The 25,467-nt window shown below is 38.2% G+C and overlaps 1 protein-coding gene across 20 annotated transcripts in view; it reads left to right on the top strand.

The window, feature by feature from the left end:
* Positions 1-24,026, top strand: part of CDKL5 (cyclin dependent kinase like 5) — a 126,644-nt gene extending 102,618 nt beyond the window's left edge. For 15 of the 20 annotated variants that reach the window (XM_040647995.2, XM_015272909.4, XM_040647986.2 and 12 more), the window contains 6 exons: positions 117-222; positions 2,006-2,129; positions 10,307-10,409; positions 14,570-14,692; positions 15,779-15,898; positions 16,863-24,026. In XM_040647995.2, the coding sequence (XP_040503929.1) occupies positions 117-222; positions 2,006-2,129; positions 10,307-10,409; positions 14,570-14,692; positions 15,779-15,898; positions 16,863-17,246 (960 nt within the window). In that variant the 3' untranslated portion in view covers positions 17,247-24,026. Of the gene's footprint in view, positions 1-116; positions 223-2,005; positions 2,130-9,724; positions 10,284-10,306; positions 10,410-14,444; positions 14,708-15,778; positions 15,899-16,862 lie in introns of those variants that run through there. The other 5 variants (XM_040648000.2, XM_015272943.4, XM_040648010.2 and 2 more) reach the window with 4 other exon arrangements.
* Positions 24,027-25,467: the final 1,441 nt, after the last annotated feature.

Genomic DNA, 25,467 nt, shown 5'->3' with positions numbered 1-25,467 from the left:
AAATGAAAACTAACTGTAGTAAACTTCAGTGTTTATTGCTTACGTATGTTAGTTAAAAACACTGCAAATCAGCTTATGGCCTTCCATTTTAAATAGCTGACTGTTCTTTTGTTTAGGGTGGAGCATATCATGATCCACACACAGAAGATGGAGCATCTACTAAGGAAAATAGAATTCTGTATAATGAAGCTGTTCCAAGAAGAGTTGGCAGTTTTTACAGAGGTAACTTTATGGTGCATCTTTAAAAATTGAACAAGAATTTTAACATGGAATATAAATGAGGAGGTAGAAGTTGGTGCAGAGAATTAAAGTGAACGATTTAAAAAAACAAGTGGAAAAAGAATTGTTACCACGCTTTCAGGTACTAGACTGACTGGTTATATGTAGTAATTGCATTAGTATTCAGTTTGTGCAAAAGGTATTTTTGTATATTTGAAAAGCATATTCAGTGTAGTTCTTTGTAAACCAGAAGATAATTTATTAGGGAAAGTTGAACCAAAGAAATGAAAATTGCTAGAGTAAACAGCTCATTGTTTCTGTAAATATCAATTCATATTCTAAATTCTTACTAATATTAAATCTAAACACCTTTGTACTTGTAACACACTGACATACAGATCTGTCTTAGATAATACAGTACATGGATCTTCCAATGCTATTTATTCATCTGTTGAAACTTATATTTGTATCTTCTGCGCAGGTTTACTAAAGTTCAGGGTTTCAACAAGTAAAAGCACAGTTATGTAAGCCCAATTGAGAACAAATAATAAAGCAGGAGCGTGTTCATGTGCATAAGTACATACATATATGCATGTGTGTGCATATGTATGTATGGGTATACACGAATAGATATTGTTCTGGTACGGTACAAGAAAGACAGTGATCTGTGAGCAGCTGTCTCATGGCTAAACCTGGGTAATCCTTTTGAAGAGAACAAGGATGACAAGCTAATTACTGTCCTAGGAGGCTTGTGGGGCTCCCCTGAACCTTAAGTAGTTACAATCAGCTAAAATTTGATTTTGAGTCACCTAATGACCTTAAGTAGAGTTACCAGTCTCCCTCTGATCCTCTTCAGGTTGATCAGTTGGCAGGTGACCTGCTTTAGCCGTGGTCAGATCTGCCAATCCTTGTCAGTGTCCCATTGCAATTATTTAAATACATACAGGAAACAACTTTATTTCAATGCACAGACTAAACTGTTTCATCGGGAAAGTGGTATTATATTCAAAGTATGCATTGATAAAAGTATATGTAAAAGTTACTGAAAGAAAAAGTGACTATGAAACACTATAAATTCCTATTGACTCAGCTCTTAAGTATTGGCTCCAAACAGAGGTTACTGGCTTGTACTTTTGTACTACAAATTAATCAAAAATTAGCAGTTCAGTTTTGATAAAGTATTCTGATAGTACAGTAGTGGTGTCTGATCAGTTTTAATCCAGTGCATGTATTTCTGATGTTATTCATCATTCTGATAGCAAATTTGTTCTTTAGGTATGTATAAGCTATTTTCAAAAGTACAGTATTTTTGTTTAAAAAACATCTTTGATTTTGATCCCTTTATTTTTTAATAAGTAATCTCATACTCCTAGTTACATTAAATCTGAAGTAATTTTTTTCAAGATGACTGTTTTGTTTTGTATCTGAGGCTTGAGTTAAGACAAAGGGTGAGCTGTATTTTGTGTCTTTAATACCAGTAATCCAGCCTTTTATTCTGTTTCCTGGTTTTAACTATCACTCACACTTGCAGGCATCATAAATGATCTTTAGAATATCTTACCCAAGTTCTAATGATGCCATCATTTTATGATATTATCTTGCAATTATTATAAAAGAAGGGCTTTCCAAACTGTAAAAAAAAAGAAAGTACTTCTCTGCGCTTCTTACATAAAGTGCAACTGTCACTTCATCTGCTTTTGTAGAAGAGGTAGAGAGGAATCATACAACTCAAAGATGTGATTTTTGGCAGAGCTCAGTATACAGTGTTTGCTATTTCTCTGTTCAGTTCCATCTCCGCGTCCAGACAGCACATACATAGAAAACAATGTGTCAAACAGAGCCTCTGTACTACCAGCAGACAGCAGCACGGTGGCAAACCACTCAAAGAGACAAACCACCTTTGATACCTGGTGAGTTGTTATTTACACAGATGTGTAGAGAATGGCAGGAAAAGAAAGGATTTTTGAGAGGAGAAAAAAAAACCTACAAGATTTTTTTTTCACAATTTGCTATTGTATGTACATGCTTTAGTGCTCCCTCTGACTGTACTGACACGACATGGCATGTTTGCTGTCCCCTTTTGAGCAACAAGAAATACTTCATTGCATTGAATGCATTAGAAATGGTGCTCTTTTGTCTGCTCTTTTCTTGTTGTTTTTTTTTCCATTATCAGCCTTTGGTTAAAGATAATACAAAGTGCTTGTGTGCATGTAGCAAACCCATAGCTTCATCTGTGGTTTCTAGAAGCATGAATTGTCAAACAAATGTAAAAAATATATATACCAAAATGCATGTTTCCATATGTGAAATAGGAGTGTGTTAATGAAGAATATAATATTCACCCTGCAGCGGGGACCGCTGCTTTCTTTGCTTATGCATCACAGAAGGAATTGAGCACATTATATGGGAAAGTGGCTAAAGCAACAGCTTAGTGGAGTATATTGATTTTAAAAGATTTAAAAGTATCACATGATGCTATTATATAACGTAGAGCAATTAACTCTAATTATGCTAATAGAATGGCAACATATGCATAGCTTTGCAGGACTTAAAAGGAAAGTCTTAATTTTCTTACTGTGAGAGCTATGTAGCTCTAAAATAGTCTTAATGTTCTGCTTTGTTCGACCACAATAACGCACAGTGAATGAAAATAAGCAAACGGTTTCAAAGGATTGCTGGGAGGAATGGGCCGTATGCGTTCTCATGACTAAAGTGTACTTTGTACCATTATCTGAAACACTGCTCTCTGAAAGTGCGATAAAATTATGCTAGCTAAAAAACTGTTTCAGTGGTTTGTTAACAGATTGTATTTTCATGTGAACAATCTGTGAATTATCTGCTTAAAAAAGAAAGGAGGTGGGACACAAACAAATGGTATCTCAGCTTTTGTTCAGGTTATATACCCATGTCAGCAGCGGAAGATGTTTACTCCAGAACACTTGTCACCTGCTCTGATTCTCTATAATCTGCTTCCTGTCCTTCAGTAGCTCCACCTACATCAGTTTTGTGGAAGTTAGTTTGGGGATTGGGTCATTTATGTAAAAAAAGGTGGTACTTACGTTGTAATTTTTGTGGCTAAATAAGGTCTTTGTTTTCACTGTTGAAGCTTTTTATATCTTTTCTTGTCCTTCATATTTGAATCTTCTTATCTTGCATACCACAAGACAACTGGAATCTTGTTTTCCTTTATATGTCATTCAGTAATATATTACCTTTTATTATGTGGTTATTACAAAGGAAAATGTAATGTTATTTCAACTCTGAACTGAAATAATAACATATGTTATTAGAGCTGGTTGGGAATTTTTTGACCAAGTATTTATTTTCCTTACAAATACAAATTACCAAAATCAAAACTTTTCGAAGGAACAGACTAATATCAACTACAAATTTTTGGGAAGAGTCTTTAGTTCCAGGATTTGATTGCCAGTCAAAACCAGAGAAATACTCAAAATAATGAGTACTGTAGGGTCAGCGTTATTTTTTGGCATGTGAAGAACTCGAGAGCAGGGCCTTTGTTCTTTGTTATTTAAACCAGAGACTTGAAGCGAGATCTTGGATCTAACGAGTGAGTGCCCTGAACCAGAAGTTAAAGCACATTCTCTTTTTACCCTAAATATATTCTCCTTTAGAAATTTCATCTTGTTGAAATAATGAAAGGGCCACAGAGATGCAGAGTACAGCCCAGTGAAAAAGACTCTTGTTTAACTTTGTGAGAGTTAGATTTAAGTCCTTGCTCCGTTTAATATACTCAAATATTTCCACAAAGTGGAACAGCTCCTTTGAGAAAAAAACCCACAGAATAATCATTTGGTCTTGTGAAATGGAAGGAATGGCAATGCCCTCAACAGCGAGTGAACTTTGGGATGCATTCCTCTTTCTCTTTCCTTTTCCTACTCCCAATTTTCCTGAAATGTTTCCTGCCCAGCTCTACCTGTTGCTCTGTGCAAGCTGTCCTGGCAATGGTCTAATGTTGTTGCAAAATTGTTCTGTGCCGTAAATGCAGATTCCTGAGTGATGTAGAGTCTGTGTTCCTCTACTTAATTTTCTGTATAGAAGTTGTGTAAATGCTTATGAAAATGTTGAAAGCTCTAATGGATTGTGATTCTGCTTACATCAATTTTATGAAGTCAATATTCGATGTCTGACAGACATACATAACTGGTACATGACAATTCATCTCAAATTATGAGTGACATGTATTCCACTCAGACTTGCCGCTGCTGTAAAATATTGCTCCTCTCATACTATTGCTCCGTGTTACCTTTCTTCTGTCAGAGATTTTGTGAATGTTTGCTAGACTGAATTGTCACAAATGTTCCCCCGTCTTTGTGTGCATTTCTTCACTCTGTCCCCGCTGTCCTGCCTCTTTAAAATAAAGATGTTATAAACTCTACTTTTGTGATCAGGTTTTACTATTAAATTACTATTTTACTATTATATTACTAAACTATTTCAGAACCTTTGAGAATCTGATTTGGGGGAAAAAATGGTATATTTTACATCTTTCTAGAAAATCTTCTTGCTTGAGTTTAGTTTCCCCTAAATGACCTTGAGCTTGCTTAGTATCCCATCTTCAGGAACAAGCATAGATGTTTAATTCTCTTTTGTCTTGAGCTGGGCAAAAGTAGTAGGTAATAGGCAAGATAGTTAACCTTGTTCTGCTAGTATGCCAGAATGCTGACGTGTGTTACCCTTAGCTTTGCATTATTATCATTCTAAATATCTCTTCGGAATAAACTCTAATGTTCAATATCACACATCATACCGGAAATGCTTGATTGCTTACAAGATACTTGGAAACTTTTGGAAAGCTTTGTTGCACAGATCTTTTTTGTCCATTAACGCTTATTTGTTCTGTGACAAACAACTAGAATATGTCATATCTGCCTGCAAAAATAATAATGAGGAATACATATATTATTTTCTAGGTGTGTACAAATAAATAAGCACACAAACACTCTGTGACTCAAGAACAAAGAGAAGAGCATCCTACTCTTAGGAGTGTCAGAGACTTACTCGTATCTGTCGTTAGTTGTCAGGACTCTAAAACAATATATATGTTACGAATGTGACCCAGCTGGTTTTAATATTGCTGTTTCAGTGTCAGTGTGAAAACAGTCACACTGAGTTCCCTGAAACTAGAAGGTTACCAGTTCCTGAACAAGGCAGCTGAAAGCTTGTTCAACTGTCTGCAGGATGAATATTCATGCATAACAAATTCAGTCCAGTTCGTTTACAGATACCTAGAATTTATCCAGAAATATAAAAAAATTCTGAATTTGTAGTTTGCAAGGTTAAAAATCAGCAGTGTATTACACTGGTGTGGGAGGAGGCTTTAGGAATCTGCTCGGCGTAGCCTGAAGATGTTCACCTTCCAAATGGTATCACTTTCCCTCTGACATTTCCTTTCCAAGACTATGGCATATGCATTATCATCTGCTGTGTTTGCTTTTTTCATCTGTTTGGCTGCATCTCAGCCTCCCTGCCAGTGCATGTAGGCTTTCTTCTACTAAACAGTGCCTCTTCCCTGTCCCTTCCCTGTTCATCAGTGGGTTTTGTTTTGTACTAAAACTGGGTAATGAAATGTAATATTATTTGCAAGGAAGCCTTCCACAATTTGTAGTCATCGATATTCTGTCTGAGAAATAAGCCCAATGAACTACCAGTTTATGAAACCAAGTATTTCCACATGTTTTATTTTGCTTACTGATGTTGAATTATCAGGGGGTGCTATGGGAGGAGTATAAAGGGTGTATGTGTATATATACATATAAAGTATCTATACATACAAAGTATGTATACATTTTTTTGTTAACATGGTGATCCTAGTAGTTATAGTGGCTTTTGCTTTGTATTCTGTAGATAAGATGGTAGATCAGGGTTTTATTCCAACTAATAAACCCTACCTTTTTCATGAAAAAAAAAAAAATGCAACTCTTATCAGAGATGAAATCTGAACATTGCTTTTCAAGCTTTCAACACCAGGCTTTTAGACCAGTAAGTCGAAAACTACTATGGGCTTCAGCTTGTGGGATTGATATCTTAGGTGAACTACGTATTTGAGATGCTTCTCAGGTCTCTGATAATCATCTTGCTTTTGTTTATGGTAACTGTATAACTGCCAACAGTTTTGTGTTTTGTTCCTTCACTTTTCTATTGAAGAAAACTTCAGACATTTCAATAACTCCTCCATTAGACCAAAATCTTACTCATGTAATTGTGAGCGGTTCTCTACAGAGAACAGTATTGTGGCAGTTAGAGGATTTCTGACCCAGCTCCCTGCTGAGATTAAGGTTAATGAAGAATAACTTAAGCTGAAGCATGAGGAATTGCTTCTAGAAAAGAGCTGTGTGTGGTATGAGTGTATCTGTGGCAGCATGAATGCAGCATGCTTCTTAATTTTCTTTTTTAAGTTTCTATTAAAGCACAGCAGCTTGCCTGCCCCGTGCATGTTTGCTGCTACATCTTGATGTACCTGCACAAGGTTGGATGCCTTTCCTGCCCGAAGGGTGATAAACGCTAGTGATAGTGATAGTCACAGCACTGCTCTTGGTTCTATGTCTTTTTCCAAGTATCTTTGACCAGAATAACCAATGCGACCTATATTATGTGTCCTAAGCATGCAAAAGATGCATACAAAAAAAAAAAAAAAAAGAGTAAATAATGAAGAAGAGCACATTTTGCTTTTATTTTCTGATTGAGGGCAAGTTCTGCCAGTGAGGACTTTTCTCTAGGGCTGGTCTTAAGTGCTAGTAAAAGAGGCACTGTGTAACAGGCTCCGGTATAGCCACTTGCTCTCCAGACCTGAAGCTCTATGCAAAATACCAAGACTTAGCAGTTACATTGTAAGAACTGCAGTGTGACTGTACCAGAGATTGTTTCCTGATAGTCTTTTCTTTTCTTTTCTTTTCTTTTCTTTTCTTTTCTTTTCTTTTCTTTTCTTTTCTTTTCTTTTCTTTTCTTTTCTTTTCTTTTCTTTTCTTTTCTTTTCTTTGCTTTGCTTTGCTTTGCTTTGCTTTGCTTTGCTTTGCTTTGCTTTGCTTTGCTTTGCTTTGCTTTGCTTTGCTTTGCTTTGCTTTTTCTTTTTCTTTTTCTTTTTTTTTTTTTTTTCTGTACTGTCCATTGTCAGAAAACCATCTTTTGGGATGCCTAAAATACCCCAGTGTTTTATCTCATGGATCCAAATGTTCTGCTCTATTTTTACTCATTACAAAATCCTGGTGTTGAAACTTCCTGCTATAATGCTATATATGTTCGCTCTCTTGTTATAATGAGCATGTGTTTTGAAGCAGTTGCTTTTCAAGGTCAGTGCTTTTTCAGACAACTGTACTGCAATATGAGTCATAGGCGTTAATGACACAAGCCCGTTGGTGTAAAACCACTGCCTTTTGGGTAAGCAGCAATTGAAAATGAGCAGAGTTCTCAGCCCCTCACTTTTCTCCACTGTCTGGTCACTGGAGTCATAATGAGGGAATTATGGCACAGAGTTTCACTTCTGCCTACTCATCTGCTGTTGGGAGCACTTCTCATGTCCATGTTCATTGGACCAAATGAAAGAACTACACTTGACTGAATCTGCCTGAAAGTGTGGCAAAAGTTGTCCCAGGTTTTACTCTGTAGATTAAGAGTTCACCTTTAAAAATACAGTGCTTCCACTGAAGGTTGGATGTTGGAGCAGAATAGCCACAGCTATGTCAAGGCACTGACATTTTAAAGCACAGTGCAGAGTAACCACACTGGGACTTATGATCTGAGACTGGTCCTTCAGTAGGCAGCATAGTCTCTGGGTTGGTAATTTTCACTGGAGCCATGGTTTGGGGTGTGTCTGCAGATGTCAGTGTGCAATAGCTCCTTTGGGGAAAGGTGTGAGCAATTCTCAGCCCCATTCACATGACTTTCAGAGTACAAGCAAGATAGCAGGGGCATTTGGTTTCTTCTAAGTTTTCTAATAGATTAAGGAAGATGAAACTCCCCAAAATAAATAGCATTTAGTAAATAATTCAGTAGTTACTTTGCCTGTGTGAAGTCATTCTTGAGAGTTGACAGATTCTGTAAAGCTTTCAGTAGTGTTTACTTTTGGGTTTTCTCCTCAGTGCTTTAGATGAATAATACAAAACTTACTGCTGTTATGCAATGATACCAAATCCAGGGACATGACATAAACAGGAATCTTTAGCAATGCAGGATCTTTAAAATCTGTCGTAGAAACCTAATAACTATATACTGAAGTAGAGGTTTTTCCCATACCAACTTTCACATTTCAGATTTTCACATCTTGTCTATCACATTGAGTGCTTGAATGTTTTTTTGAATCTAGATTCAAGTTACAAAAATCTAAATTAGGAAAATTCCCACCATTTCCTCTGCCTATAAATCTTTCCCCTACGCACGTTTATCTTACTCAATAATTGCACTTTATTGCAGTGTTTAAACACTGCATGCATTTCCATGGAACCAGGTAACATTTTGACTGTTTTGGATAGAATTCGAGGAACTGATCAAACCCTGTTGGAGAGTGAAGATACTCTTATCAGTAAGAGAGGCATCTCTAGTCATTCCCACTCCAATTATGTGTTTCCCATTTGCTTGGAAAAAAATGTCAGCTTGGCATGTAGTAGCAGCTGAATCACCAGCTTGCAGCATAGTGCTCTAAGCCAGATTTAGAACCCAAAGATAACTATAGCAGACAGCAGAGTATTGCTACATTACAGTTGCTCCAAGAAAAGCTGCTTTTCCTCATCATCCAGAGCCCTGAGAACTATAGCTGTCCATCAGGTTTTGCAGCAAAACAGAATAATTTCGTCTTTGTTTTCATAAACCTCAAGGCTAAAAAGGGCTATTAGAGCACCAAGTATGACCTCCATTGTGTTAGCTGCCATTAAATGTCATCGGTTCTCTGGGGTTGAAGCCCAGTAGTGTACCCAGCAGGAGTTTATGCAGTCCTGATTTGAAATATCAGACTTGAAAAAGATGCCGATCTACTTCATTAAAGAATTACTTCTGGTGGTTAATAATTCTCATTACTAAAATCAGTGCCTTATTTATAATGTGCCTTCTGTGGCCTTATCATGTACCTACTTGTTATGTCTTTGCCCTCTGCTTTAAAGATCCATTGAGCACTCTAATTTCTTCCTGGTTACTAGAAATGCTGGGATTTGTGTTTTTTAACATACTAAAGGCTTGGAAATCTCTGACTCTTTTAATGCAGGCTGTTCTTTCTACTTCTGTGAAACTTCCCTTTGCCATCTCCAGTTTTCAGAATGCTTTAAAGGGTGCTAGAACTGCATTCAGCTCTGACTCACCACTGTCCTACATAAGCCAACTTTTTACTCTATATCAGGACTTGACATACATAGTTTGCTGCATATGCTTTTAAGTAAGTAACATGCCATTTATCAGCTGTGGATAATTCAGCTGTAAACAAGATCTAAGGTGGAAATAAATAAAATTCCAACTTCAGGCAAGTCAACTGTTCCACTCTGGGGTCATCTTTTTTTGCCAGCACTGTCTCACCCACGCCTAACAAAATAACTGAAGTATTTAAGTTGAATGGACAACAGTAGATCCCCAGACTTCCTTGATGATAAATCTGGAACCATGTCAGCAAAGGTCAGGAATTTTGATTGAAATTGGTTCTGTCTGGCAAACTTTGCAACTCCTGGCTCTCCAGCAAGCAGTGGATAAACTGGACCGGTGCTTTTATACTTCCTCATCGTTTGTATGTTCTCTAAGCTATGATTTTAATTTTTCTAAAAGAACTTTGGTGTAAATACTTTGGTTGGAATATTAAATTCTGCCTTAAAAGAAAATAAAATAGAAATGCATGCTTGCCTTTCCCCTAAATAACAGTTTAGTGGTTTGAGCTAATCATTTTACCCTAACACTGTGCTCTTCCTATTCCATTTAATAAGGTAATTTATCCGTTATTTGTATAGTAACCCTTGAACCAATGGATGCTAAAATACTAAGAATCTTAGTGCTTTAACCATTAATTTTCGTTCTTTGGCCTAAGGTCTCATTATTATGCAGAATTTGCATAGTGTCAAAATAAAATCTATCTTACAATGCCTTATCTCATGTTTAGGAAAAGTCCTGAAAATCTTAACAGTCACTCTGAGCAGCTTAAGGAGAAAGAAAAGCAAGGTTTTTTCAGGGCAATAAAGAAGAAAAAGAAGAAATCTCAAACCGTAAGTATGCAATTGTTTCTAAAATAAAATATATTTATCAATTGTAAATGGCACTATTTTAATATGCTAGACTAGTAGAGTACGTTTCTATTATTTGTGGTCATACCTGCGTGTATCCATTTGTTATTATTTTATTTTCTGTTTTCACTATAAGACAGTCGGATACATGTGCTATATATGTCTTTGTATTCATTCAGATACTTCAACATCTGGTTTACATGCAAGTTTTAAGCAGATGTTGCAGCAGATTCTTTGGCAGTATATGGTGACGCTATTCAAAGAGTAGAAATGCATTGTTGTCCTCAGAGCTTGAAAAATGTCAGACTCCCATTAGGAGATCAGACTGCTGTAAAAGATAATTCTTTAAGATCCTTTTCATGGCACTCTCTTGATGACAGCTTCTATCTTGCTGTACCGTGTGGCTGGAATAAGGGTGATGCGTCTTAACCATTGTGAATGCTTTATGGTTTTTGGTGATTGTGGCTTTTGTTACCTGGTGTAAGTCTGTTATCTTTTCCATATTTACCTCTAGGTTTTGGAAGGGAAAAAGAACTTTATCAGAGGGCAGTGGCAAATTAGCATTTCACAAAATTTTATAATGAAAATCCCTACAGAATAAACCTAAACATCGTCTCATCTCATTCTTGAATGACAGTTCTGGAAACAGCAAAACACTTAAAATTATATTTGCATTAAATCTGAATTAAAAAAAAAATTAAGCTGCAGGTACTTTATCTAAAAGTTGAGGCCTTGTAATTCTCAACCAGGCCACCTGAAGAATAACTTCTTTTTATTAGTATAGTAGCATGTTGCTAAATTTCATGTGCAAAATAGCGTCATAAAAAAAACCTTATTCTCTTTGTTACCTGTTCTTTTCTGTGTGCTTCACTCTTTCATTTCCCTGTGCAGTGAGTTCTGGGTAGGGAAATGAAGAATTATACTCTCTTTTTTTTTTTTTTTTTTTTTTTAAGATAGGCTTTTCACTAAAATGTGACTTTATTGATTTGTTGGTGACAACAGCTTTCTGATATTGCTGTTCTCAGTGTAAAAATAAGAGGATAAATTTCAGACTTTACTTGGATTCTGAAAATCAAATTGTTTTACCTAGTAGTGGGATCATCATCACCAGCAGTAAGGTATGCTCTGATTTTCAGAGAAGCTTACTTGAATTCCCCACATTGCAGGTTTCGGTTTGTCTGAGATCTCAGTGACATTGAAAACTTAAGTTGCAATATTTCTGTAACTGAAATTGCAGTTCCAGTTTTGAAGGTTCTTGAAATGAAGTAAATCATGCTTCCTCACTGTAGGTAAAATAGGCTCTGGAAGAAGTTAATGGTACTGCAGGGTGAAGGGGAGTAACTAAATTTAAATATCTTCTGTCATAGACTGAGGTGGTGTGATCTGGGTTTTGGTGGAGGGCCGATCCATTGAAAGTTGGGGGAGTGGAGTGCTTGTCTACTTTTGTTTGTTTAATTCTCCTTGAACTGCATGGAACGTGTGCATGCGTGTGTTAATTAGCACACAGAATGCACCATGTCTTCCTGCTGACCAGGTTTTAGGGCATGGACTCCTCCTTCTGAGCTCATTCAACTTGAGACTTGCACTCAGTTCAGATATAACTATTTGCATTACACAATGGAACAAAATATCTAGATTAAGACTCTGGGATTATTTGATATCAAAATGTCCATGAATGGATAGCACACCTAAAGCCACTTGTTCCAGTGATGCATTTTCCAAAAAAGATGTTAAATTTGCTTTTTTTCAGATTTCAGCCATTCAGACTTGGTGGTAGGGAGCACTTTAAGAGCCTAGCTAATACGTTAAGTAGCAAATACTGCCAGATTAAACTATATGAATGAAGGAAAGACTGAGTTGAGTTGTGTTGCAACTCAAAATCCAGCACTTTCTAAAACACTGAATGACAAACACCTTGATCTGCAGCTGCTGAAAACATCCCTGGTTACAAGCTAGGGCAGACTTACACATATCCTTACTCCTATTTCTTCTCATTCTTAAGGAGAGGGAAAGAAAGAGAGAGACAGGGAGAGATAGGGGGTTTACATAAGGAGGGGAAATTGCAATGTCTAGTCAGAACTAGTATGTCAAAGGAAGATACATAAAATTCCTGAATTGAGAGAGTGATAAAACTCTTGCATCCTCATCTACAAACTTGCTGACATCAACTCGATTCGAAAAACTTATTCTCATTTCTACTTACAGTTGATTACAGGACAGTCTCTAGGGGCAGACTGTGCGTGCCATGATGTGCACAAGTGTCTGGCTCAGACACTGTTTGTTAGTTGAGGAAGTCTACCTAACAAACACCGAGATGTTCATTAGGATCTTCCAGTGCAAATGAAAATTAATACCTTCAGTTCAACACCAAGTTTGACTTCAGTAGTAAAACCTTCTATACCTGCAGTAAAAGCTCTCGGCAACTATGTGAATCTTTTCTATGAATTCATGTTAAAAAACCTGACATAGAGCTTGTGACTATCCAGGGTTTTTTTGGGGGTTTTATTTCTGAAGTTTATAATTCTTACAGATTCCTAAAAGTACTGTAATTTTACACATGTACTATGATAAAAACTTTCTGCAGCAAATAACAAACTAGACCAGAGAACAGTCGTAATGAGAAGCATGCCATAGAGTTTAAGAGGGTGCTAATATCACATTCACTAGTTATTATTTACTTCTAATATTCTTCAGAAAGTCTCATTTTGCTGGCGATTATCATAAGAGTCGCAAAGATGACTGAAATTGAATTGAAGATATCTTCTTAATAGCGCCATTCTCAAAATTCCTGATAGCTCAGAACTGATACGATTTTCTGACACTTCCTTGAACACAGTTGTTCCCATTAATCATTCTCACTAGAGTTCTCCAGGTGCAGTTCTCCATGGTATGATAATCATTATTGTCTGCCACGGGAATTGTTTGCAATATTGTTTCTGCAGAGCTGTTCTTATTCATTCTCCTTTTATCTTGCTAGGAGTCGTTTAGTAGTGGCGCAGAAAGGTTTGAAGATTGATAGAATCACAAGGTTTTTTTTTTACCAAACATTTTAATATCTATGAATGCTCTGTATGGTGTCAACATGCCCTGTCTTTAGGCAAAATCAGACTTTGACACATACTGCAAGCAATGGGACTGAAGAAATTACATCCTTTGGAAACAAACAGATGCAGATGAGCATTTCTTCTACTGATGCTTTGATTCCTTTCTTATTTACTGTACTGCAAACAGGAAATTCTTCTGACCATAGAGTTTCTAAAGGAGCTATGTTATTTAGTGTCTTCGTCTTTTGTTAACTTGCATAGAACCTAGAAGATGAGAAGGTTGTTTGAAACCCTTCTCTTCTGGTGATGCACCCATTGTTCTATTTAGTCATACGATCATTAGACTGTACTGTAGAGTTTAATTTTGGTAGGCAAAATAATGCTTGTTTGTACCTCAGCTGGGGAGAAATCTTGCTCAAAATTTTAATTCTTGATAATTTATCTATTATTATTATGATATTTATTATTATTAATTTCATCCACTGCTACGCTCTTTGGCTGTATTAGGGAAGTAAAAAGGAAACAGGCAGTGCTCTTACAGTTGCACATCAAGCTGTTGAAGTCGTATTTTGGTCAGAACTGAAGTAATTCATCTTGGAGCCCTAGCTCTTTTTAAAAGCTAGAAGTAGAACACTTGTTTTTCTTCTGGAGGTAATTAGTAGCGGCTCATGCTAAAACTGATTGTTAATATTATTAGTGTATCTTTGATATTTTACCCATATAAAAATAAGAAGTGTCGTATAATTGTAGATCCGTATCATAGGCAACAGAAGAATTGTTCCAAAACTCAGTAAAGTCAACAAGACGTATCTGCAGTTTTCAAAAGGCTTTGAAATGCACTCTGCATTCCTAATGGGAAATGGATATAAGAATAGATGTACTGATCTCTTTTTCCATGCTTTATATGCACTGAGCGCCTTGAATTTATTCCATGCACTTTTCTTTATTCAATCATCATATTTTCCTGAAGCAGATTATACATAGGACTGATGCTATGTACCGTTGGAACTACAAAAATAAAGTAATGAATTAATATGGTAAGGACAGATCTCTTGAGTTGAAATGCTATGCATTTAGATTTTGTATCTTATATTACAGACAGACTCAACCAACGGGGAGAATCCAAGCATCAAGAAATCCCTCTTTCCTCTTTTTAATTCAAAGAATAATTTAAAGCATAGTTCTTCTTTGAAAAAGCTTCCTGTAGTCACTCTACCCATGGTATTAATTTTTAAGTACAGTAGCTCTGTAAAATGCTCCAGTAAACTTGTTTTACTGACTACAGCAGCATGTGTTTTATTTTTATGGGGTCACTTTCTCTTCATGCCAGTTAAGTATCTTGGGCCAGTTCAATAAATTGAAGTAAAATTGGCAGTTCCGTTGAAGTAGACTGTGTCTAAAGGCAAATGGGTTTTGACTTTTTGATATACTGAAAATGCAGCATATATAGTTCCAGAGAAAATGAAATTGCATATTTCCAAAACTAAAAATATTCTGTCCATTTCAATCAGGAAAAATAATTTACTTGGTTTGGTTTATAGCTATATTGGAAATGCATTTTCTGTGTCAACTGCTCCTTTATACATGAATTTGATTAAATATTAGCATTAATATTAATAGATTATCTGAAATACCAATTTTAGCTCTTGTTTTTACTGTATTTTTGTTTGTCCTGATTGTTCTTGTTAAAAAGACAGCTTCCACTTAAAATTATGTCCAATTGAATTGTCCTTTTTGTCCTTTTTTTGCTTAAAACTCTTGCAGTCTCTTTGTAAGCCATAAATTCTCTTGAATTTGCATTTTGTTTTTTTTAGGGTTGTTGAGTTTTTCAATTTGTACTTTGGTTTGGGATGTCTGCGGAGGAGCAGAAAGACGGGGAAAGAAAAAGCTCTTGTTTTGTGATGGCAAAATCAGACAGACGCCAGTTCAGACATGATTTTGGTCTGCCTCACTCAGGAACAAATTTATAGAACTGATCCATGGTCTTAACTGCAGTATGGAATGCTTTTAAATGAAGATGAGGCTCAACAGTTTTTTTTGGTTGATTATTTTGGGAGCCTTGTTTAACTGCTCTCTCTTACAACAAATAACACTAACAGCATGTGAATGCTTTACGGGCTAAGGGTATAGCAAATCTGCATGACCTGTGCAGCCACTTGTTCTTACTATGGGGAAAATACTGAAAGGACATTGCAATTCTGCTGCAGTAATCAGCTTTTCTTGCATTATGTAATTAACTGGGGAAAAATGATTTACAAATATTCTGAAGAATAGATTGAGAGACCAGTATCTAACGTTTTGTTGCAGATGCCTGGCACTGATGGTCAGGATCTCCTGGCGTTACAGAAAGCCATTCATTCTTCTAATCACCAGAGCAGCAGGCAGAAGGATTGGCATCCTGAGAAGATGACAGAAATCCAGCCTCATGTAAGTGGCATTATCACTTCTCTGTAATTCGAACATCAGAGGTACCTTGAGAACTTTTTATCTGTTGATAGGAAAATTGCATTTGACATTATTTCCCATCCTCTTCGGTCCCTGTTCCCTAAATGTAAAACATGTGCCTGTAGATTTGTGTATTTCTTTGAAAATCTGGACATGAATGACAGGGAAAAGAAGAGAGACTAAGCGTGCCTGTGTCAGTCTTTGAGCCTTTAGAGGTATTGGTTACATGTTAGATGCAAACAGCCTTTCAGTGCACATCCACAGCAGACACTGCAAGGTGTGGTGCACCCCAACAATGCTGATGGGCCTGCAGAGCCCTGTGAGCACTCCCCTGTGCCTTAGCTGGCATGGGCTGCTGCCTTTGCAGGCTGGATCACTGGAGCATCACTGCACAAATGCCACTTTATTTTCTCCATCTCTAAAACCAGCTTGAGGGGCAGAGGTTGGGAGGCAGCTTCTGTGCCATTACGACACTGAAAACTGAAAAAGAGGATTCATTGCAGTTGCTGTGTTTGAAGAAGCAAACTTTTCTCTGAGCTGAGGAATTTAATGGAGTCGTTATCCTGCCATTTTGTGTACAGGGCTTACCCTGGCACACGTTACCCATTTCAGTAGCCCCACGTGTCCCTTTTCCTTCCACCTGCTCACCAGCTAAAGAAGCTATGAGGGTTAAGAGCTGCTGGCAAACAAAATATCAAACTGCTGATTTCCGCCAGCCTTGCAGTGCAGGTAGTTACTTGGGTTTGAACCATAATGAGAAAATACTTTTCTCGAGTGTGTTTTCTCAGCTTGGAAGGAAATACTGCACGTGAGTACATATTAAAAGTGAAGAAGTCCGCAAAGTTCAAGATGTTTTCTTTAAGACATGACGGCTTTGTTATAGGAAGTCTGATATGATACAGTAACAAGAGAGCAGAAGGTGAAGCGCTTTCCCCGTGTCTTTCAGAGCCAGCCATTAAAATCTCTGCGAAAGCTATTACACCTCTCTTCAAATCATCCCATCCCTGCTGAGCCTCGCTTCCAACCCTTACCAAGTCAGCCGGCCAAACCTGCTTTTTCTGAAGTGCGAATTCACCCCATGAGTCAAAGCTCCAGCAGCGGCAGCAGCAACGCACGGCAGGAGCCGCAGCCAAAGAGCCGGCCGACGCTGCAGATCCCGAGCCAGCTGGAGCCCACCTGGCACGTCTCCCCCGTCAACAGGAGCGCCAGCGATGGGCCCCCCTACTCCGAGCAGCCACCTTCCAAGAGTGGACAGAACGGGCACACGTATAACCGAACAAACCGGTCACGAATGCCAAATCTGAATGATCTAAAAGAGACGGCCTTGTAATTGCTCCAGAAAATAGGCCGGTTCACACGGAGGTCAACGTAGGGGAGCGGTGGTAGTTCTGGTGATGGTAAGACTGTACTTTCAGCTTTATAAAGGTGTGCAATATGTACATGTGGAGCTATGCCGTTTGGCACCACGTTGAGAGTCAGGGATTATACAGTAAAGTGAGTCGGATTAGGAATTAGTAGTCGTCAGAAGCGTCAGTGGACGAGAGGCAGAGTGTGCCATTCAGGGAGAAAAATGTATTGCCATTTTCTCTCATTTACATTCCAGCTTAGAGCACATCTCTGTTGGAAAGCTGGGAGATTTCTGGTATGCGTCGGCACTTCTAGGGGTGAAAACATTCATGTGCAGACCTATGCCCTTACTACATTTTTTGCTGCCTAGTTAAAACAGTGGGTTTTATGTGATAAAAGTGTATCCCCGTCAAGGGTTTAAAGTTAAATTGTATGTCTTAAATTTGTTTTTTAAACTTCCATATTTGATAGGATTTGTAATATTTATTTATGATGACCTAATATCGTACTGTTATAATCATATCTTTTACGTTATAATGTAAAGTTATTTTGAGCTGTTTGAAACATTGTGAAGCAGTGCAACAGCTACAGTAGTTTCTATAAAAAACTAACGGTAACATTTATATATTGCATCAGGAGTATTTTATTCTATATATAAATATATATATAAATGGGAAATAACTGTCTGTTTTTTAAATATAATCATTTAAAAGAAAAGTATTGTTATGACACTATCTGCCATATTTTTATACATTTGTGATATAAAGTGCAGTATTATACTTCTAATAAAAGGAAGTTGAATGTCGATATAAACGTGACTGTAACAGTATGAATCCTGCTCAGCTACGAGAGCCCAGTATTACAGGAATTACTGGTAACAAACAAAAGACATCATTCAATTCCAAGCGTTATTATGGGCTATTTTGTTGGAAGTATTGGCTAAATGTAAGAGACTGCAGAACTGTACAATAACCTTAATGTGGTATGTTCTCCCCTGTATCCCTAGCTTTCCTAATAATACTAATGAGATTTCTGCATCTGCATCAAGAGACTAGAGCCCCAGAACGACTTGTGTTGGTTTTTGTTTTTTCCTCTAAAGAGATAAAGTGCCCCATGACTACATGCTAAAGCAGGTGCTTCTCCACTTAATAGTAGGGGTGAAAACCAAAGAAACATAGCATGAATTGCAAGTGAAATGCCACACTTTCACATTTAATGCATAGCATGGCATTGCAGATCATGGTATGAGCTTTTATGCATATGTGTATTTTACATCTTGTTAGCAATCTATTAACTACTAAGATAAACACTGTATTTAAATTAAAAGTACTCTTGCACTTTTTATTATATTTCAGGATGTATTTAAAGCCACACATCTGATATTTGGATGTTGAGGGAGAAGGTTGCCGTGCAGCTTAATTTCTCCTTAGATCTTACTGTCCCGATATTCCCATACTCAGTTCAGTGACCAGTCTCAGCAAAATACCAGATCTTGGGTTCCAGTCTCCTGTACAGCATTGTCAAAACTGCCTTTACATTGGTGAACATCGAGTGTAGCAAATATATAACCTGATTCCTCTATTGCTAACGGCAAAATAAACTAAAGTTGAGTCATTAGGAGTTAAGAGAATTATGCTGGTCTAAACTTTCATGCAATAAGAGGAGATTCAGGCCTGTAGTGTCAGAACAATACAATCTTTCCTTTTTAAATGCATTCATTCAACTCCCTCATCACTCTGCAGCATAGTTCATTTTCTATATTGTGTCCTCATAAGACACGTGTACCTGCAAATATGTTGTCTGTCCCAAAAAGAGATTAACCTGAATGTAAACTTGATGATTTAGCCATAGATGTTAACAGAAGTAGCCAGACAGTAAGAGCTGAACTTCCTACTTTGATACAATGCAAATTGGATGTGACGTTCGGTACCTCTTGAATCATACCAAAGTTCTAACAATAATTAATTTGGCACCACCACTTTAAAATCTTTCTCATGGAGTACAGTATGAAGGGATGGTACATCAGGTTTGTCCAGGGCAAGAGGTAAGTCTAGGAAGTTAGAAAAACTACAAAATAATAAGAATTCTTTGTCAATTGCCTGCAAGAAATGTGTTTGTGATTTTCTATAGATATTTATGGTATATACTATATTTATATATGCTGTAGTATATAAATAATATATTTATGTATCATATATAAATACAGTAGATATGAAAGGATACTCAGATTCTGATAAGTTCAGTGGGCATCCAGGAAAGACATTGTGATATTTGCTAGCCTTTACGATCAAGGGAATAGCATTGTATTTCGGAAGTCTCTTGGATTCCCCAGTTCATCACAACCAGTTTACTCCTGTTGTCTGCTTTGAAATGAGCTGATGCCACTGAAGTCCCTCACGAGAGCGTTGCCTAAGAGTGGGGCTCTAAGCAGTACAATGTGAATGCCTCCAAGTGAGCATTCATACCAAGCTCTTCTGTACCTTATGGATATATTCCCTTTGGCCTCTACAAGAATTTTATATTGATAGTAAGAGCTTCATGCCGGGGATGATGATACTGGGCTGTACGTGGCTATTCTGATTTCTACCACGGAAAAATGTTTCACAAGGGTTGGTTGGTTCTTTTTTTTTTTTTTCTTCCCCTCAGTACCCATTGAGTTGAATCAGGGTAATCTCTGACTGTACATAGAGCTGTTTAAAGTAGTTAGCAAAGCTTCAAGAGTGACCTAAAGAATGTTCAAGTGTTTGGTGGCCCATATTTACAAAACGTTGTGTCTACTTTCGTACTGCTTATTCTTCTCAACAAACCACAACAGATTTAATTTTAATACCAAATTGTGTTCAACATACGTAGTATCTTCCTTGTTCTGTTAGAAAGACCTTACAGCAGATGAACCAGCTGGCGCTGAGGTAAATTGTCTATTTTTAATCTGATCTAACTTCCGAATATCTAGAATATTACTAATGTAATTCTGCTGAAGCTTCCAAAGGAGTCGTCTTAAATGGCTGAGATTTGCTGCCTCAGTAAAGGAGAAGAGAATCACAGAGCAAACAGTTTTATAAGCACGAGCTTTCCTCTTCACTGGTCGTGTGTTACATGTTCTATAGATCTACTTACTATGAATAATATTAGTTAAACCGCATTTTATTCCTTGGCAAACTGCTTTGCCTTATTATGGCATCATTAATGATGTGAACAGTAAAGAAACTAAGTTTCAGAAATGAATTACAGTCATTTTGCAGAACTCGAGCTGCCTAAACTTGTCTATAATGTTTTACTATAGTTCTTGTTAACTGACATGAAGCACCTTAAGCTCATCTTAATTGAAACTGTGCGAAACGATGTGAATAAGCTGTCCTTTTAAACTGCCATGAAAATGCATTAACCTAAAGCAACATGTGTTGTTAACAGACCTGACCACAGAGAGCAGTCCCTTAGGGCTATTTAATCCTTTTTGCTCTGTTATTGCAGTCTAAGACCCATTGCTCCTCTGAGAGGCCGCCAGCAACAGGCACCAGGCCAAGTTTGCGTCAGGAAGTCAGTAGTCCCAGATCTGGTCCAGTCTTTATGAAACGTTCTCCATCCCACAGGGCTTGGGACAGGTACCAAGCCTTCATTTCTGATAGCAAGCCAGACCCGTTTAAATGGATGGGTCCACTCTGCGTACAGGTACTGCTTCTCCTAAACCAGTGTTAAAGCAGGCCACAAACTTCCAAACTTAGAATACACTCTCACATTCCCTTCAGGCTTGTTGCCTTTCTGCTACACTAGCTCATGTCTGGGAGCCAAGCTGAGAGCTCTGTCAAGCAGTAGGGTCCTGCGATAGGCCTTCAGCCAGTGCTTGTTACTGCAGTCAGATCTCCTAAAAGATGAATCTTAACAGTGTAAAAAGCCACATACCAACCTTTGTTCACCCAGAACAAACTGTATGTTCTTCACAGTTCAGCGCTGTGGTTCCTCGTAATGAAGGGAACTCTGAAAGCAATGCTGACATCTACTTAGCTAAGACAAAAAACAGGCGCTTTTGAGGGGAGCTTTGAGCTAGAAGCGCTGAGGGTTTTTTGTTCATGTTTTGGGGTTTTTGTTGTTGTTGTTGTCTTAAAACAATTTGGTAGTGCAATATGCTTCAGAAATATCTGCATGCACTTCTGTATGTGCTGAAAACTGTCAGAGTAGAACTGGGAGAATATTTGAATCTCAGTCACACAAAAGGCGTTACAAGGATAGCCATATATAATATACTGCAAATTATGGGGTGGCAATGAATGTTTCTTTTATCCATTCCAGCTGTCATGCACAATATGGTTATTAATTGGATTATCATAAACCACACGTTTGGGCTGTTGTTCACGTACGTAGGCCCACCATTTGAAATAGGATTAGGAGTGTCACAGAAGATGCTTGGAAAGGTGATGTGCCCTATTAAACTGTTTTTAAATGACCTTTAAATCAGGACGCTATTTAAGAACAGGTGCCTTTCCCCACACAGCTTCCCCCAATGGTGTCATGATATTAACCATTCAGTAACGGGGTTTGTAGTAAATCAGGAGAAAAGCCATTTAACTTTCTGGCCTTTGTTAAAAAGGGAACAATTTGAGTAAACCCTTTTAATACAACACAGCTTGGAAGTTCCAGCTGTTGGCTCATTTCTGAGTCAAACAGCACCATCGTTGCTTCAGGCTCACCTGGCTGATGGAGGCTTGTACAGGCCACTTGGTTCAGTTGTACTGAAACAGAAGTTCTCTCACTCTGCAATCATGAAGCAAAGTTAATGGTAGTTAAACATAGCAAATTTAATAGGAGATCCTCTTTTAATTTGAAGGTAAATCCTGTCATAGGTCATCTGTTGTCTCAGCAGTCTTTTGTTACAGATACTGCATGAGACAGGATAGGTTACATGTGAAGTTAATTTGCTCCAAGTTATGCTGGGATGCTCATTTGTTACCAGGAGTATCACTTACGCAGCCAACTGCTTGGAGCAAAAGTTGGCTTTCTTGCCAGTCTAAGCAGAACATGCACAGAAGTGTGAGAGGAAGAGCCCTCTATACATCGATGCTGTTGTTCCAGCAAGTCAAGTTCTTTCTCAGGCTCTTTTTAGAATGTAACCTGTGAATGTGACTCTTAAAATGTGGTTCAAGAGTCTGAACTTGGAATGTATGACTAAGGCTAAGAGTGACTCTACACATCTCTTGTCTTCTCTACAAGTCGATCTACCTCCTCTCTCTTGCAGAATGTGGTTGGGGTTTTGTTTGTTTATTCTGAGTTTATTATTGACTCTAAATTTTGAAGAAATGTATAAAAAGATTCTTCCTCTAGGTACTGTTAGCAACCAAGTAATAAAATTTTGATGGGCCTTCATCCAATACACTTCTAAAACCTCCAAGCCATCTTAGCTCTCCTAGAATCCTGACACCATCCCTTGCACTGCTTTGCAGTCTTCCCTTGCTCTTCCCCACGTGGTTCTCAAATATTGCAGTTGCCTTGTTCTTTGTTGTTTCTCTAGTGCAGTTTATCAGGGAGTTAGAGGCCTTATCTACTACTCCACCCTGTTTGCTGTTTTATTCAAACAGCTATCCTTAGACTTGCTCAGGAGTTTCTTCACTTTTATTTTCCATTTCATCTGGGTGAGATACCTTACCTCATTGTGCCCCACCAAAACAGACTGCCTTCCAGGCTTTCTGTTCCACCGGGTCTCTGTTTTCACAGGGCATTGTTTCTCTGGGTCCATTCTGAGAAATGCAAGGTGGCATCTTAATTGTACAGGCGTAGAAATGCTTTGTGAAGTAACTGCTTTCGTAGAGCTTTCCATTAGCAAAGCTACAGCATGTTCATAGCGCAAGATGGAAGATGTTCAAGTTTCCTGTAGCTTATGAACCTCTTGGTGTAAGTTCTTGACTTGTAAATCCAACGGCGGAGCTTTTAACTGTTTAGTAAGGCGAAACTTTAGGTGTAGTTAACTGTCTTGGCTTCCCTTTTCTTACTTTTTATTTTCCAGCTAGTGCACATCTTAGACTACTGAAGGATATGTCTAATCAAAAAGAGTAACATCTGTATGTATGTGGTTTATAAGGAACAACGAGCTAAAATCTTCCACGAAACCATAATCTGTTGGAACTTCTATGCAGGTGTTTTTAAATCTGGTTAATCTGATAAGGACTTCCAGGACTGCTTAGATCTCCACTGTGCAATACTGAATTCTGAATTCATTTCATTTGGCAGAAAGAAGGAAGAACTAAGTTAGGAAGAATGGGGTCTTGTTTCACAATCACAATTCCAGAAACATCCGCCTGGGGAGGTGGCTTTCAAAACTCCACATTTATGGTTACGATTCCCCAAGACTTTTAACAGCTATTAGAAATCCGAAGCGCACAGATTTTTAGATCTACCATGCTTTCTGTTGTGGAAGGAATGTGCTGTGGTGTTCATCTTTTTAATCCTGGAATACAAATTGATTTTAAATTGTGCTGAATATTTAAGGATGACTTCATGCAAGTTAATAAACCATTTGTAAAATGTTTGTATACAACCCTTTGTATCATGTTGTTGGTACACCTTACCAAATTTTTTTTGGGCATGTATTCCATTCTTAACTTCTGTACAATTTATATTGTTGCTGTAAATATTCTAAAAGAGAAAAAAAAAAATCCTGTGGTAACCTTAATTATCAGCATGGAAATGGTTAATTTTTACTGAGCACAATGTATTTTTGAATGGGCCTTCCAAAATATGTCTTTAATAAAAATGCAGATTTTGCACTAGAAAATTGGCACTGCTCGATGGCTGCTCTTATTTGTGTCACGCTGCTTACAGAGCCCTCCCGGTGCCCCCAGATGGGGCAGAGCTGTAACGCAGCTTCTCTGCCCAGGCCCTGCTGCGCTCCCTGTCTGAGAAGCCAGTGTGTGTCTGTTTGCAAGGCAGACATCTTCACAGCATCACAAAATCACAGAACTGTAGGGCCTGGAAGGGACCTTTGGAGATCATTGAGACCAACCCTCTGCTAAAGCAGGTACCCTACAGCAGGTTGCGGATCACAGACAAGATAGCTCTGAAGCACTCCATTTCCAACCATTCCCTCTCATTGCAAATACTGGAACTCTCTCTCTCTCTCTCTCCCCCCCTCCCTCCCTCCCTTCCTTCCTCCCTTTCTTTCCTTCTTTCTTTCCTTCTTTCCTTCTTTCTTTCCTTCTTTCTTTCCTTCTTTCCTTCTTTCTTTCGTTCTTTCCTTTCTTTCTTTCCTTCTTTCTTTCTTTCTCTTTCTTTCTTTCTTTCTTTCTTTCTTTCTTTCTTTCTTTCTTTCTTTCTTTCTTTCTTTCTTTCTTTCTTTCTTTCTTTCTTTCTTTCTTTCTTTCTTTCTTTCTTTCTTTCTTTCTTTCTTTCTTCCTTTCTTTCTTTCTTTCTTTCTCTGCTGTTGTATCTTTTGAACAGCGTCACCCCCCTCGTGCACTCGTCAATCACTAACCAGCAACTGAAAGGCCCTACAACTTTCCAGCCCTTGATTTGTGTCCGTCTTGGAGACGATCACAGTCTGAGTAACATGTTGGGACTTCTTCATTCCCACATAAACTGACGTTCTTCTGGATGAATGTTCAGGTGTCAGTGATATTGTTGGGTTCACCTTTAATGTGTCCTGGTCACGACTTCCTTTATTACTGCGTGCAGCTTCAAAAAACTTCAAATACTTGGCTGCCAATCCCTCACTCCTTGGATAACTGGAAACAAACTAAGGAGCAGGGAGCACTCCTCCATGCCCTCCTTGCTGAAGTCCTTCTGAAACAGCCACCGCGTGGCTTGTGCTGCAGCCACAGCTGCTGTGAGACAATGATGCAGCCTGGTGCCTTCACTGAGCTGCACTCATTGAATCTCAAACAGGGAAACTGGTCTGGCCCAAGCTAACACCTTTAACTTCCACCCACCCGTGGTTCAACATTTCAGTGTGCCCCGGTAGACAGAACGGCCAACTGTACCCTGGGGTGCACCAGGCCCAGCACTGCCAGTGGGAGAGAGGAAGGGTTGTCCTGCCCTGCTCTGTGCTGTGCAGCCTCACCTCGAGCACTCGGTGCGGGTTTGGGCACCACAATGTAAGAAGGACATAAAGCAATAGAGAGCATCCAGAAGAGGGCTATGAAGATGTTGGAATGACTGGACGGCAAGGTGTGTGAGGAGTGGGAGTTTGCTCAGCGCAGAGCAGAGGAGCTGAGGGGAGG

Source organism: Gallus gallus, chromosome 1 (genome assembly GCF_016699485.2).
Source record: "Gallus gallus isolate bGalGal1 chromosome 1, bGalGal1.mat.broiler.GRCg7b, whole genome shotgun sequence".
Lineage (NCBI taxonomy): Eukaryota > Metazoa > Chordata > Aves > Galliformes > Phasianidae > Gallus > Gallus gallus.
Note: the sequence above shows the minus strand (reverse complement) of the source record. Positions and strands in the feature narration are given on the sequence as shown.